The 17,080-nt window shown below is 44.4% G+C and overlaps 1 protein-coding gene across 2 annotated transcripts in view; it reads left to right on the top strand.

The window, feature by feature from the left end:
* Positions 1–17,080, top strand: part of LOC306710198 (helicase ARIP4-like) — a 54,703-nt gene that overhangs the window by 18,116 nt on the left and 19,507 nt on the right. Inside the window, exon 1 of one of the 2 annotated variants that reach the window (XM_079178604.1) lies at positions 8,652–8,911. The exons of the other annotated variant lie outside the window; for it this stretch is intronic. Within the exon in view, the coding sequence (XP_079034730.1) occupies positions 8,878–8,911 (34 nt within the window). The 5' untranslated portion in view covers positions 8,652–8,877. Of the gene's footprint in view, positions 1–8,651; positions 8,912–17,080 lie in introns of those variants that run through there. 2 annotated transcript variants of the gene reach the window in all.

Raw genomic sequence — 17,080 nt, 5'->3', positions numbered from 1 at the left:
CACATCATAGTCGTCATCATGTGAAAAAGGAGCTATAGAGAGCTGTGAGTCAGCGTTGGCTAACCCTCTTAACGTGGCAGATTGCTGGAGATGTTTGGGCCTCGGCAGCAGAGACGTGTGAACATGTGAAGAACTCTTCAGCAGACACAGCCCGTACATGTTGTCCTATTTACAGCAGCAGTACTCCCGTTTGATGCCGTATAGTTATCCTCGTAATGTAGGAGAGAGCGAGAGATGATGGTGATTATGATGCTGTACCAACAATCATCCAGCAAAAAGGGGATCAGGTTCCTTCCTGCTTACGTTCGGGCTAATGAGGCACTTTTACCTGAAATAATGAGGCCAGTTTTACAGGTTGTTCGACGGGGTTGCTGTTTGGCAGCCACATTTTTAATGCACCTCTGAAAGTGCATCAACAAGGAGGACACTTTAAAAACAGCCCTTTTGCTTTGTAACTGTGACAGAAACTAAAGTGTGCTAAATGTTCACTGTCTCACATGGTTATTCTGAAGCAGAACTGAATGAATGCAAAGACTCGTGATCTGCTCTTTGGTGGCGCTGCAGTAATGCACTTGACCTGAGGGAGTGAACCAGGCAGATTATTGAAGCATTTATTTAAGTAACGATATATATATTTATATATATATAAATATATGCGTTGTGCCACTATAGTGTCATCATTTATTCGTCTTAGCAGGTGGTGGAAGGAATGAAAGGTCTGATGGAGGACAAACACGTCTACATGTTTATCTTCCTCACTTTGTCTGTTTGTGCTCTTGAGATATTACTCCCTCCCCCCCCCCCCCCCCCCCTACACTGTCTCCTGCGTCTGTCCCGCGGTTGCCATAACAACTGTCACCAGGACGCCGACCCCCTTCAGGGTTGTGACGCTTTGCTGCTCAAGGTTTGACATCCCATCATCTCTCAGCCATTTTCTTTTCTTCTTCTCTTCATACTCTGGATTTACCTTCGTCCCTCTCCATTCTCTCCTTCTGTCCCGACATCTTTATTCATTCTTCTTTTCGTTAATTGTATGACTTTACGTACGTCTGTGTTCTTCAACTTCGGTGGATATGCCGTCAACCACCTGCTTTAAAGTTCATCATCTCTCTGTCTCTAAAGCATCTACATGTTATTTCTCCTGTGTGGTTTCCACCTCCTCTTTAAAGGCGCTCAATTCCATATTTAGAGCAGGACGCCGTTACTGTGTGTTTACATGAGCAAACGGTTGTTTGCTGCCAAAATAATGCTCTGAATTTAGCGCTCTTAAACCAAACCAATTAGATTCTATAATAAATTTTACTGTACATGTTTCAGTAGCGTAGAGAGCCGAATAAGTACAGAGTAAGTAGAAACGGAGAACACAGACGGGAATAATAAAGAAAGTGGGAGTTTAATAGAGTCATGTGACAACATCATCGCAGATAGAATATGGAAACGTATGGTTTGAAGCTCTGTGAGGATTTTGAAAAAATGAACAGCATCAACAGCACAGAAGGAAATTACAGTTTTATGGATTATGAAAAAGCTAATTAGAGTACGGGACTCATGGTACCACCCTCTAGCACGATGTCCCGTCACATCGTTACAGATTTATTCCAGACGTGCTTCTCTCTACATCTGTCCCATGAACACCTCAGTCCGGTTTTATCAGACGCACAAGAAGTGATGTTTTTTATATTTTTGATTTGCTCTTTTTAAATAGGAGACGGTCAGGTTTAGAAAGTTGAGTTTGCTGTTTGCTTGTCGGTGTCAGTTTGCTCCAAGGAGACGTGTTGGGGCTGTCATGGTGATCACTGGCATCACATAACGCACATATGTGTGTCATGACACATTCTGTTGCTATTTGCAGACAAGTTTTAAAAGTAATTTCCCAGCATGTATAAAAAGCTGGTTTCTGATCAGGGTCGTGTTTCTATGCTGTATATACAGTATAACACTGTATGTGTGTGTTTGTAATGTTACTGTTTCCTCTCTGCTCTCTTATTCTCCTCATTTAGAAGTGATGCAATAGAAATGTACCACTTGACTCGGATGGAAAGTCAAAAGAGACTTTTCCAAACATAATGATTATAATAAAGTGTTTATATTGCACTTCTCAAAACCAATGTTGCAAAGGGCCGAACACGAAGCAAACTAAACAAAGACACAAGAATACAATTAACACAAGATCAAAACAAAAAATGTTGGAGTAGGAGTCTGAAACTAAATCATCATCAGACAAGTGTGTGTGTGTGTGTGTGTGTGTGTGTGTGTGTGTGTGTGTGTGTGTGTGTGTGTGTGTGTGTGTGTGTGTGTGTGTGTGTGTGTGTGTGTGTGTGTGTGTGTGTGTGTGTGTGTGTGTGAGAAAGAAAGAAGCCATTCGTCAAAAACTGACAATGAGAAATGAACTCGGGGAGGAGGTACCACTACCCAAAAATAAAATCCTCCTCCTCAGCAACACGGTGCTGCTGGGATGTCTGTTCTGGGTCAAGTGTGTGTGTGTGTATTACAAAGATTCTGTGTGTGAACAGACTGAGGTGTGTGTGTGTGTGTGCTGCATGTTATTGGCTCTCTGAGCTCAGATGAGGCTGTCATGAGGTTTAGTCACATCTTTCATAAGACCCACACACACACACACACACACACATACATATATACAAACACACACACACTGACTCCAGAGAGCAGGAGAGTAATAGTCCGTTAATTAGCCTGTTGCTCCCCCGCCTGTGTGTAGGCGTGGGCAAGCAGAGTACTTTCTCTCTCTCTCTCTCTTTCTCTCAGAAGAAAAACAAGTAAACATGTTTACTCCCACGAATGCCACAGACACCTGTTTGTTTAATCAGCGGCAAGATTCATCACCTTGCCAACTTCCATCGATACTGCACCGGTGGAACACCAGGCAGTTGAGTACATATTGAACTTTTGTTTTGCCCGGAGCCCGAGTCCTATCCAATAGTCTACTTATATTTACCTAAATGTTAACTGACACACTGAAATATCAGCTGTATACTTACTATGACACACCGTTACTTGATCCAAATCCTGAAGGTCCTGGTTCTGAAGGTTTAACTGTCAGAATGACTCCTATCAGCTGGAGGATCAGCTGTTGCAGTTGTCTGAACTACTGAGGGTCTTGTTCAGCTGTGTGTCCTTCACAAATTATCTCCGGCAGAATACCGCCTGCGGAGAGCACTTTTGTGGTTAATGATCTTTTGAAAGATATCTTCTCTGCACAATAGCGGCACAAAAAGGGCTAATAGAAACTGGCTTGTACACTTATCAAAGAAACCTTATCTTGTCACGCTCAGACATGGTTTCTGTTTACGTTTGCGACAGTCGGAGGTCAGAAGTTGGAAATTTCAACTGGGAAAACCCCGACCTTTGAGCTTCTAGAACGCAGCATTAAACCACCAAACAGACAAAAAGGAGAGCAGAGACACAACACCAGCAGGATGAGGTGAACTAAACAGTCGAGTTCAGATAAAAATGTGAATCTTTATTTACGAAACATTCAAATATGCTCGTTTCAGTCAGCTTCGATGCGGTCACGTCTTTAAATGTTGTATACATTTTGTATTTAGTCAATAAAATTGGACCACACTTTAATGTTATTAGAATAAAAGTGTGTGTGTGTGTGTGTGTGTGTGTGTGTGTGTGTGTGTGTGTGTGTGTGTGTGTGTGTGTGTGTGTGTGTGTGTGTGTGTGTGTGACCTGATTTAAGTGCTGCACAGAGTGAAGTGTAGGTGGTGATACAGCAACACCAGCTGGTCCACATACTGACACACCAGACTGCCAGATCCGTGTGTGTGTGTGTGTGTGTGTCTGTGTGTGTGTGTGTGTGTGTGTGTCCTTATCTGAGAGTTTTCAGAGACGGACATCAAACACATATCTGGTACTTAGAAAAGAAAGAGGAGGGAAATAAATGACACGGGGCAGATAACATCAAAAACAATCCAATAACAATAACAGATAACAACACTAATTATTGAGCTAAAAAGCTTTGGATTTAATACGTTAATTCTTCTACCATGTCATGATCCTCAATAAATCTGGAGCTTTTAAATCATTTTAGCAATTTTTAGAACACAATTATATTTCATGACTGTGGTCAGTGGCTGTCGTTCACACCAACAAACAGCCGAAAAATCCTTCACTTGTAGGAAGGAAATAAGCACAAGGAAGTCATTTGAACCTCTGATGCTCTTAAACCAGCATGAAAAAGACCTTTATAGAAATAAACTACACTTTCATTTTATATCTGCAGAACAGCTGCTGAACTACAATTGTTTCCTCAAGTATATCTAAAGCTTCATTAACCTTGTGTTTGTTATTTTGGTTTCAAAGACGTCACGGGTAAATGTGAACCAGAGCTCCTGTGTGTCCTCTAACTGCTCTAATAACTGAAACAATAGAAATAGAAGCAGTAGTATTGACACATACTATCTACACATTTTACATTTTCTTCAGGGACACCCTCCACACACACACATTCAAACCTGACAGATGCCCAATACAACCTCAATCTGATCCCATGTTGCTCTGCAGGCAGCATGTGTTTCATCATTTTTTTTTAAATAGCAGCAGCATACGTGAAGTGTTTATAGCGGCAAAAGACACACCGAGATGTTACAGTTTGATGCTGCGTCGTTGCTCGTTGCAGGGAATGGATCTGATTGGCTGCGGACACTTGCACACTGCACGCTATATTGGACGGTGATGCCTCAGGTGATAAGCTTAATGATATTTTGATGTTTTTATTGTCACAGGTTGTTTTGCGTAGTCAACGGTGTACATCACCTTCTTGTCTTCTTTAAATAGCGTCTTTAAGGGTCTCGTCCACTTTTCAGCCAAATACGTGTTCACAAAATTGCAGTTTCACACGTCTTTGCTGCAGTTACTTTCTTACAGTTATTTGCAGAAACAACTTTTCTCCGTGTCGCAAATGCACACACAATACATTTCATTAATATAAGTCAAGTAAAGGATCTGAATTCTTCTTCTCAAGCAGTGCACAAGAATATAAAATACTGTGACTCAAAATGCCATCTCTCCCTCTCTCTCGCTCGCTCGCTCGCTCTATTGGTCAATGTAGGTTATGTAAACAGTGAAATGTGAGCCTTGCTTCCTCACAGGAGGAGGCGTGGCTGGATGGAGAACTGTGGTAGTGGGGCAAAGGTGAATGTGTGTGTGTGTGTGTGTGTGTGTGTGTGTGTGTGTGTGTGTGTGTGTGTGTGTGTGTGTGTGTGTGTGTGTGTGTGTGTGTGTGTGTGTGTGTGTGTGTGTGTGTGTGTGTGTGTGTGTGTGTGTGTGTGTGTGTGTGTTGATGCTGAGCCAGGCAGTCCACTGCTGTCACCGCCTCCTCTCACCTCCTCCCCCCAACTCAGTGTTTCTCACTGCGCTGCTCCTCCCCCAGGCTCCACAGCAATGTGGGTTAGTGTGTGCAGCCATGTGGGACTGGGCTCTCACCTTCAAGTGTGTGTGTGTAAAGTGATCTGTGAAGATAATCCCACACCACCACCGAGGGTTTAAAGGGGTCCTGAAGTTCACAGGATTGTTTTGAAACAGCCCCCTCTCCTTGTTATCACAGATTTTTTCTCTCCCCCTGATTGTTTTTTGATCATTGACTTCATCATTGTTGTCATCTCCAGTTGCCAAGTTTTATTGGATATACTCTCCGTAATTCTTCTTGCCATACTCTGTGTTGATGGTATTCATATTGACGTGTTTATTGGCGTTTACGATGTGCGACACTGTCCTGTGAAGCCAATTAAGAGTTTTCTGGAAGAAGGTAAAGGAGCTCATGACATAATTCATCTTTTTCAAAAAAATAATGCCTTGCTAAAGAGTGGGAAGTGAAATCCGATCACAAGTGGACTCTCCAGGCACATGTGGAGACACATTTTAATGCCAGGTGTGGACTGATCAAAATAACTGTTGCCTGCTGAGAGAAATAAAGCCCTTTTTTTTACATTAAAGACTCCAAAAATGTGACTAATTTGATTTTGATCAATTTTAATTTAGGTGATATTTTGATTGATTTCTTTTGTTAATATAACGATGATTTGGCTCGTTAATACCTTCCTCTTTCTCTTTCAGTCATCACATCTTTTCCTCCTCCTCATTCCCACACAGTTGTATCTTCATACACTCAAATTTCAGTCTGTCTTGAAGGGATTTGATACTATTTCGAATGTGTTGTTGTTAAAAATGAAGTTGTGATCTTCACAAGATTCCAGTGAAATGACCACAAATCAACACGTCCAGATGTTGTTGTAACTCTTTCTCTCCTCCCTCCTCTCACCCTCTTTCCCTCTTTCTGTCTCTTTGCTCGTCCATCTCTTCCTGCTTTAACACCATTAATTAAACCTGTTACCTAAGGCAGCCTCTCTCGAGGGGGCGTGGCTTGCTGACATCACACACACACACTCCTGTGTCCGTTGGCCAGGGGGAGTGGAGAAAGAGAGGGAGGAGGAGGAAGTAGACGTGAAAACCAGCACAAGGTGGGAGGGGGGGTTCCCTACACACGACAGGCCGGGGCAGCTTTTCAGCGACTCATTGTTTTGTAATTGTCCCAATGGCCTTCTGCCCTCACTGGAGTAAAGCTGCGAGACGACACTAGAGCTAGATGTTGAGAACCTCACACACACACACACACACACTCACACACTCGCACGGTTTGGACGGGGACACCGATTGTGTCAGCGGCACGAAGGAGGACCACGTACGGGCCGGAGTGAGTTTCTAACATTGAAAGTGTAGAGGAGGCATGGGTCTCTCACCAGAGTAGGAAACAAAAGCAGCTCTCAACCACATGACATGGGTGAGTAGCTTAAATTCTTTTTTTGACTCACTTGTTCAGTGTGTGACTGCTTTCCTCGTTAGTTGGCAGTTGTTCTTTTTTGGGGGGGGGTTTCTTGTCACCTCTCTTAGTCCCCAAATCTCTTCTGCTGTATGTCTTCTTATAAGTGCATGTATGCTGTCATGTACAGCTATCACGCTGACCTATATGTAGCGCCGGGCCAAGTCTGTGGCCCGGGCTACTCAGGCAGGGCAGAGCTCGGAGGTTTCATAAGGCGTGTTATGAAATGGATGCAGTAGTTGTCCTTGTTCCCAAAAACTGTATCCTTATCTCGATTCACAACAGCTTTAGTGGCACTTTATGTGGATAAAACTCAATTCACGTGGGTGAATTGTCCCCTTTTAAGCAGACATTGGCATGACGACTTCGGTTGCTGTTTCTAGAAGAAGCCTGAATTTAGTGTAATCTCTGTTATTCCATTAAAAATTAGTTTTTGCCGCTGAAAGTAGCCTCTAGTGTTGCAGCAATGAGCCATTTAATCCAGGGTGAAGTGTTTCCTGTAGCCCTTCATAACAAGTGCTCCTTCAGGTCTGTGGAAAACTGTAACAAATTGGATTCATTAGCAGCAGAAATCCGACAAATTTGCCTCTGGACACATTGTACTCCCTTTGGATGGATGTACAGTTGTCAGTGTGCTGTTGTACGTATTTATTTTAACAAGCAAACACAAAACACCACAAACTTTGTGTGAGACTTTTACTAACAAGGATTGTACAAAAATTTACATTTTGTGATTCTAGGCTGGTGCTAAAGTAACTTCAGATGTGCAATTGAATACATGGTTTAGTAGTTTGGTTTTAGAAAACTATGTTTCACATACATATACACACACACACATTGACATTGCCAGTAGAAGAGCCTCTGCTTGTTATTTTTGTCCAGTGAGAAAAGGCCTTAACTGGCCTAGATCTTGTTTAGTAACAAGTGAAGGAAACAGTTGCGAGCATTTTGCTTTTTGAAAGCCGTTGTTTGACACATGAGATCCACGACAAAGTTGAGAATAAATTACCTTTTGAAAAACAGCGTTTGCTGAATAAAATCTAAGCTTAGCCGCAGGATAACCACCAAGTATTAGAGAACGGTTCTGCGTGGATCGTGTAACTTTTGTGAGTTTTTTGGAGTTAGTGAGCCGGGGTTTTTCAGGGACCTTGACACACATTTCTTCAACCACATTCCTCCTCTGTGCCCTTCATTCTGCTTCACTCTGCTTCAGTTAGTCAGCTGATTTCACACACACACACACACACACACACACACACACACACACACACACACACACACACACACACACACACACACACACACACACACACACACACACACACACACACACACAAGCTGTCATCTGTCTGGGTAGAAATAGAGGCAAGCCCCCCCCCCCTCTCTCCCTCTCTGTCATTTACAAGCGTCCATGTGTGAGAGGAAGGAGGCTATTAGTTTGTGACACAGCACTTAAAACAACCAAATTCTTCATCCCATAATTTGTGTTGCAGTGTGAAATAAGAGCACTGTTAATATCGGACACATATTAATACTTTCTAATTTATAATTTAGTTGTGTGTGTGTACTTTAATGTATTTATTGACTGACCAACAAACACACAAATGGTGGGCGGCTGCTTCCGTACATGCTCTGTGTTCCTGGGTGTGTTTTTAGAAAGGGGAGGGGATAAGGGACGATCGGCCGTACGAGTCCCCCCTCAGCGGGGCCCCCGGCTTCAGCACGAAGGGTTATGTAAGTTTTTCAACTGCCAACCCCTCCTGCATGCCTCTGCCTCACATTCTCATTGCATTTTACCAGAGAGGAGCACACAGAGCGGTCGGCTAGTAGTCAGTGAGGCAGTCAGTCATCAGAGACCGGCCGGGTTTAAAACGAGGCTGAGAAGAGGCGAAACACACCTCCCGCTTTGCTTCTTTTGAAAGTTATCTTTCCTTGAAAGAGGAAGCGTTTTCTGTGAGTTTGACAGCAGGAGATAAAAGAGGAGAGGAAGAAGGCAAGCTGAGAAGGAGGACTCTCGTCTTTACTCGATAACCATGCTGCTCCTGGACGAAACGGAGTCCTTCGCAGGTAGGTGACATCATCATCACCCCCGACCCGTGAGGCAGGGTTGGCGAAGGGACGAATCCCTGACCGTCGAGGAAAAAGGATTAGAAAGTTTGCTAGAAATACGAAGGATGGCTGGATACATCTGGAAGTAGCATAGAGAGGAAGCTCAAGGGGATGCAGAAAGGTTTGGGACGGGGCGATGCGCCGAGAACGGGAAGAAATGCTGCAGAGAAAGCATCTAATGAGATGATGACTTCCAGCAGCATCCGGCGAGGAGATGAATGTGGGTAAAAGAGGACGTGATGAGCAGTAAAGGAGGTGTTTGGTGTTTACAACCATCTCAGAAGTGTCTAGAATGTGCAGTAGCTGATTGGCGCCTGTCAAGTTACTTAACCTTGTTGTGTAACACCGGATCCATACCTGCTTAAGCATGCACGGTCCATCTCTGTGTTCTCTCTCTCTCTCTTCTATCGCTTCACATTTCCTCTACTTTTTAACTCACGTTCGTCCATCTCCCCGCTCCCTCCGTTCTATTCTTCCCATTTTCTCCCTTTTTTTTCCTCCCCCGGTCATCCCTCCCTGCCTCCATCTCTCAGCCGGTCTCTCCCACGCGTGCCCGGCTGCGCCTCTCTCTCTCTCTCGTTGTTGTCTCAGACCCGCGTCTCCCATTGGCTGTCTCTACGGTTACCTAAACCAATGCCGTTGCGTGATTGGTGGACCCGGCTAGGATTGGGCCATGCTGGAAGTGTGAGCATGTGGAGGCAGGAAAACATATGGTTCATCCGACCAGCGGGTTAGGGGGGTGAACGTGTGAGGAGGCAGGCGGGGACAGAGCGCCGCCGCAGTCTGTCTGTCTGGATGAAAGTAAAACTATAAAGGGCTTTCTTTTCATGTGATGTGCTTCATTTATTCATGTGTTCACTCAGCAAAGATCAGCTAAACCTAAAGAAAGACAATACCACTAAAAAGACTGAAGTGTTAAATATTTGAATGCTCTATGCAGTGATTTGTGCTATAAATTTACACTGTAAAGCAGGGGTCCCCAAACTACGGCCCGCGGGCCGGATGCGGCCCGCCTCCACATTTGGTCCGGCCCCCTGAACAATACCAGGGACGCATTATGATTTTTTTTCAGTCTGCACAATTAATCGAATTTTAATCAGCCAACCACCAGAGGGCGAACGAGATGAGAGCTGTCATGCGCGCACCCTGTAGAAGTAGAAGAGTAGAAGAAGTAGAAGAGACTCCCCCCCCCCCCCCCCCCCCCCCCCCCCCCCCCCCCCCCCATGATCGGGCCCTAGGTCAAACGATATGTTCAGTGATGTGGCCCTCACAGGAAAAAGTTTGGGGACCCCTGCTGTAAAGGTTCATGTCAGGCCATACAACCCTGCATTACATCCAAGTGTTTCTTGTTTCTTGTCACTTTTTCCACCAATCACACCTTTTTTAAAACCTCAGTAACATACCTGTATGCTGAACGGATACCATCGTTGTTTTGTGCATCATTCAGTGTGACTCTGCAGGTTTCTTCTGCTGATGTCTTCTTACTGTGAAGTGCAGTCTAAATTGTAGGACGGTGCCATTCCTTCTGCTGTCTCTGCACATTGGATTTAAAGTTAAAGTTCAAACAGCTGACTTTTAGCTTTGGGTGCGTGAATTACAGGCCTTTTTATGCACCGTCTGCCGATTTTAGGGCACGGACACACATGGACATAAACAGAATAAAATCAGTTGTGAGCTGACTTTATGTATATATATATATATATATATATCCAATACCTCCGACTCACAGACCCTCAGAAGGTGAAACATAAAGTCAGGTGGATTAAAGTCGTGACTCAAGTTTGGCCCTAATAAACTCTCAATGTTTAGTATTGCCTCGTCTTAAATGTCCTACAGTGTTCCCCCCCAATATAGATGTGAACACTCACTATAAGTCAACACTAGCAGTAATTGTTTCATTTTAAATCCATTGTGCCGGAGTACAGAGACGAGACGATGAAAAACATATTACTGAAGGTCACAAAAGCAGTGGAAGATCATTTCGCCCAGGGCTAAAGATGACGTGACAAGAAAACAACTGTGCAAACAAAAATGCTTCTGAAAAGATCGTCAGATCATTATTTAGATTCCTTTATTTTTCTATCCTGAAAAAAAACACGTCTTCGTCGTCGGTTTAGGTTTTGCTCAGGGTGCACCGTGTTCCGCCGTGTCTGCCTCTCGCCGTGTGGGCTTCTGTTTGGAGAAGCATTCACATGGATCCTGGATGAAAAACATCACAAATGTCCACAATACACGCTCGTAACTCTTGGGATTGTTTCGGTTGTTTGGCTGGTTGTGAAAAGAGACACTAAACGCTAAAAGAACACACTGTTCTCCCTCAAAGTGTGTGTGTGTGTGTGTGTGTGTGTGTGTGTGTGTGTGTGTGTGTGTGTGTGTGTGTGTGTGTGTGTGTGTGTGTGTGTGTGTGTGTGTTCTGCCTGCGAGTGCAATCTGTCCATCAGTGACGAACTGCTTATTATATAAAAAGAAAGTGAGACAATTAACTGCTCTGTGGTGCAATATAACAGGAAGGATCTTGTTGTACTGTGTGTTTCTCTCTCTCTCTCTGGCACACACTGTTCGGTTGTAATTAGCCGTGGCATGCCGGGCAGGAACAACCTGTACAGTTTCAGACCAGCGCCGGGAACACGTGTAGCCGGGCTGCTTTCATAACGCCACAGCTCAGAGGATGTAGGCTTTGCCAGCTCGGCCACATGGCTCTAATTCCCACTTCCCTAAACGTCTATCACATCATACAACTGCTTTCTTTGTTCTCCTTCAATATAAATCTCCTCCTTTTTTAAGTTCTCATTGTTGGGCGATGGCTTTTTTCTTTTTTTTTTTTTTCCCTCATCTCGGCGCTTTTCCTTTGTTCCCCTCTCCTTTCCCTTCTCTGCTTCTTCTTCTGCTCGTTCTCTCATTCCTCAGGTTTTATTCGTCTTACAGATTATAGATCCCCATAAATGCAGAGTTCATCTTGAACTCTATTGTTTGTTTTTTTTAATCCCTCCGCTAAGATAAGACATACTTTTAATGTCCCCATAGGGCCTGTAGTGCCACTGTCGATAAAAACACACGACGCCACACAGCCCCCATGGCCAACGTCCTACGTTACCTGTTGAGAATTGTAATGAACAAAGGCAGGAATGTGTGTTTATTATAAGCCTGCTCCGTCTTCTCCCAGAGGGCGAGAGCTGCAGCTCTGTGTGGAGTCTGTGAGTCGGATGCGACACCATCATCGTCTGAATGCTTCACTAATTGAAGTTCAAGCCGAAATATGTAACTCGTCACCTGCTGTTGTGCTCCATGTCGACATGAAGTTACCGAACAGAAATGATGTTTTGAAAATACATCACAGGTGGCAGAACGTCTATTCGTGTCCGACGTCTACAAATCCCTTCTTTCATTTCAATTGTTTACGGTCTTACACCTGATTGTCACTTAAGTAAACGACGTAATACATTTGAGACTTACAATCTACTTCTTTGTGGTCAGCATGCAGTTAAAGCTATACGACAAACTCTTGAGTCTGCTGATGCACCAACGGATTCAGACACAGTGAAATGCCTGTGTATGGTCTGATGTATTATGACAGACATTTCTGCGGAGCTGTAAAGGTTTGGGTGGTTTTTTTGTTGAGTAGGTCAGATTTCTTAGACGTTGATCAGAGGCTAAAAGTACACACCGTGTTCTGAATGCTGCTAACAAGAGCTTATGTAACAGGCTATAGCATGACCAGCACAGGGATAATGGGTGGCAGCCTCCAGACGTGTGTGTGTGTGTGTGTGTGTGTGTGTCTGTCTTCCTCCTCAGCAGCAGTGACACACTGGCCTACAAAGTGAGCATTCCACCTCCTCTCACCCTGCTCTCTCCTTCACACAGTCATTGTCTCTCTAGCTTTTTCTTCCCGTCTGTGTCGTGTTTGTCATTTCTCTGACACACACACACTGGGAGGGTTTCATAACTCACCTGCCTCGCTCTAATAAAGCGGCCTTAATAACTCATTCAGGGCAGCCTGTTATATAAGAGGTGTGTGTGTGTGTGTGTGTGTGTGTGTCATGTCCAGAGCTGCAGTGGTCTTTTTCGTCTTTTTGTCTTTCTCAAGGCAAGTTATGCAACCCAGATAAATCTCGGTTTGTCTCGGGAAGGAAACCACAAGTATTCCTTGGTTTGGTTTGGGCTCCTCACAAAGCCTGAGCTTTGTGTCTCAAAGTCTGATCTTTGAGATATTTTTCCTCCGCTCACCCCTGCAGACACTGATGAGTTGCAACAAGAACGTGTGGAAGTGTAGTTATTATTATTCTATAGATCAAACAGTTTGTCATTTTTACTTCTGCCAAGGCTTTAATCTTGTATGATAGACGAGGACTAGCAGTCTTTTTTTATTACGATCACAATTTGAAATAGAATCAAAATATCATTGACTTGAAATAGAATGCAAAAACAGTATATTGATGTGGGTTTATCTTCTTTATGTGGTCATCACTCCGTCTGTCTGTGCAATCTGTCCGCCTCACATCATCTCCCACACTTTTCCTGTTGCTGCAGTTTGGAAAAGGGTCGTAAATGTAAGAGAACATTATGAACTCTTCTCAACAGCCGGAGAGAGGCATAAAACACATGTCACACACTGTCACACACACGCACGCACGCACGCACTGTCACACGCACGCACACTCATCACTGCATATCTGCCACTGTGTGTCTATATGTATCGATGATCTTTAAATGTCGCAATGCTCTTTCTCTCCTGTGTGTGTGTGTGCGTGTGACGTGGTTCATCTTTGTGTGTGTGTGTGTGTGTGTGTGTGTGTGTGTGTGTGTGTGTGTGTGTGTGTGTGTGTGTGTGTGTGTGTGTGTGTGTGTGTGTGTGTGTGTGTGTGTGCCTGCGTACAGGACGTGAGGTTCTTGTGAACATGCTGGTTGTGTAACAGCCAGAGGCAGCGGTTACATAAGCGTCCCCCCTCGCCGACCAGCCTCGGCGTCGGTGGCCTCCCTGTCTGAGTGAGACTTGGTGTGTGTGTGTGTGTGTGTTGAAGCAAACGGGACTCTTAATAAAGCAGGTCGTCTTACTGTGTGCAGCCACCGTTTGAGGCGCGTCGAGGTGGAAATTAAAGGGAAAGTGAGACAAGTTTTGATTGTTCAGGATCCGTTTCAGTCATGTTGACCTCCTCATTCAAACACAAACATCGAATCGGCTGAAGGATAAAATCATCCCCGTTTTCTGACGTCTGTGTTTTGCCACCTTCTTGCCTTTTATGCATTAAGAAATGCTTGTACATGCGTTTTGCCTTGTTGGCTTGTTTGTCTGTGATTCTGTTTGACAAATTAAGGAAACTTATTTTAAGTCCACTTATACGTCCTGTTTGTTTGTCTGAAACCACACCTGTATCTGCCCTTAGCTCCTCACGGGACGCTGATCGTTTGTTTGATATGTGATGTCGTGATTCTCGTGGGATCTCGTGACATAGCGAGAATCCAGCTGCCGTGCAAGGAATTCAATGTCCACCACACACCTTAAAGGTTGTTGTGTTTCCTGCTGCAAGAAGAGGCGGACCACCAGTTAACTTAAACAGGGTCCAGCTCTTGTTGTTGTAATATTAATAATTACAATCATAATGTTAAATGCTTAAAGTTGCACATTGTATTTTTAAAAATGTGTGTATCCAGATTATTTAAATCCGCTTTTTTAAGCAGGATGTATTCTTTTATTCAGATTTTAAAGATCTAGACCTTCTAAATGAACACAGATCAATAAGAAGATTGTTTCTAACAGCCAGGTGTGAACCTCACCATGAACTCTCATCTCAAGCCTGGCATGTTGCCTCAGACTCGTGTTTTGCATCAAAAGCTGCCCTCTTACTCAAAAGTCAGCTGTTACACAATTCACATTATCATTTTTCCAAAGCTTGTTAAGTAACTACGAGAGAATAGATGTATTGATGCTTCCTAGTAGAGAGGGACACAACATTTATTCATGATTCTCTCTGGAAACCACAGAATTTGCCCTCTTACTAAGAATTATTTCTCCCTCCATTTCCTGTCTACTTCCTGGAATCCCCCCCGCCCGCCCTGCCCCGCCCCGTCTGTGTTGGATAACCAAACAGTTTGACCTCTCGTATGAAATGTATGACGCGGAGGATTCTCCGCCGCATTCATCCGCCGTCATCCATAATCTTCTTACGTAGGCGGTTGGAGGACAGCAGGCCGTGACACAGACAGACTGTCCACTTCTGCCGTTGGATTGATTTCAGGATGTAGGTCAGTGACTCACAGAGAGCAGGAGAGTTTAGACCTGAACAGATGGATCTGTTTAAGGAAGCAACCACAGAACACACACACACACACACACACACACACACACACACACACACACACACACACACACACACACACACACACACACACACACACACACACACACACACACACACACACACACACACACACACACATCTAACAATAGTGGATCTTTAATTCAGTAACTTTGGAGTTTTCTCAGAAACCAGATCTCAGTGGGGAACCCACAGACGGCTTCGTCTCAGTCCGCAAATAATTATTAATGACGCAGATCGGGGAAATGTCGTGTGACGACTTTCCAGATTTGAGATCTTTCCTGGTGTTTGGAGCTCGAGGGCAGTCGTTCACCCATCTGCTCCTGAGAAGTCCAGAGAGAACCCGCTCCAGTGCCGTCTCGAGCTGTTTCCAACACTGTTGAGTGAACACTTTGTATCGCAGCCTGAATCTATCCAGTGAGGGTTTAGAGGGTTTTCACACCTTAGAGTAACGCTAGTTTGATCACAGAGGAGTTGATGGGACAACACATTGTGAGGTTTTCATATACGGTTTATTGCTGCTGCTTTTAGATACCGTATACATTCATTCTCTTTAGGGAGGTACAATGTTTCTGTCTCCTTTGCTTCCTCCTTTTCTGTGGTCTCTCGCTTTCTCTCTTCTCTTTGAAACACACACACACACACACACACACACACACACACACACACACACACACACACACACACACACACACACACACTCAGAGGGCCGTTGCATGGTTGCGGTGTTCATCAGCGCCGTGCGAGGAGTTATATAAACAGTTAACGTATACATAGATGCAGTTACATAACCTTGTGGTCGCCAAAAAAACATCCCCACTGCAACGCCACAGAGACACACACACACACACACACACACACACACACACACACACACACACACACACACACACACACACACCGATGGCTTCACATTCTTTGGAGCCGCATATACAGCCCAAGTACATGTTGGGTTGTTTGTTTTTTTTGTGAGGAGCAGCAAGTCTCAAACCCACAGGGTGTGTCCAACATAACAGATTAATGGCTCAGAAAATGTCCTGCAGGCGCTTGTTTTCTCTGTGACACTTGCTGACTGACGATGACTCAGCACTTCATCAAGACACCGTCTCTGCTCAGTGTGCGTCTGTGGTGACGCAGGTCGACGGCTCGACTGCGTTCGTACTTTTTTTCGACGTTCGTTTGCCGACGCATTGTCACGATTGTTTTTGCTTTAAATTCCTGTTTGCATCTCCTCATCACTCGCAGCAGCCGAGTATTTGAGTTAGACTCGGCCGCCCTCCAACTCCCATGTTTCCTCTTGAAGATATCGCCTCTGTTGGACTCGTGCACATGGGAGTGTTTCTGAATGAGGTGTGCAGGCCTCTGAATGTGAATCTAGAATTCAAACCAACATTTAGTTCCAGCTGTCAAAGTGTGAGTAGGTCAGTTACTCTGACCTGATAGATTACTGTTGTCGTTCTGATAAAGACGAGGAGTTAAAAAGTAGAGCTGACGGTTACAAAGCCAAGAAAAGCCAGCAGGCTAATTAAGCAAAAAAATTTTGTTAATGTGAAGTGATTCTGTCATGAGAATAGAAAACACTCTTCTTCTGCAGGCTTGGAAGGCGTCTGGTTTTGTGCTCCTTTTCAAGTACATGTCATGGCGGGAAGAAAGTGTCTAAACATCTTAGGAACTTCTCAAACCCACTCCTCGAGTACACTACACTTCTTTACTGTGTGTGTGTGTGTGTGTGTGTGTGTGTGTGTGTGTGTGTGTGTGTGTGTGTGTGTGTGTGTGTGTGTGTGTGTGTGTGTGTGTGTGTGTGTGTGTGTGG

Source organism: Pholis gunnellus (assembly GCF_910591455.1).
Source record: "Pholis gunnellus genome assembly, chromosome: 2".
NCBI classification, from domain to species: domain Eukaryota; kingdom Metazoa; phylum Chordata; class Actinopteri; order Perciformes; family Pholidae; genus Pholis; species Pholis gunnellus.
This window is presented reverse-complemented; position numbering and strand designations above follow the sequence as displayed.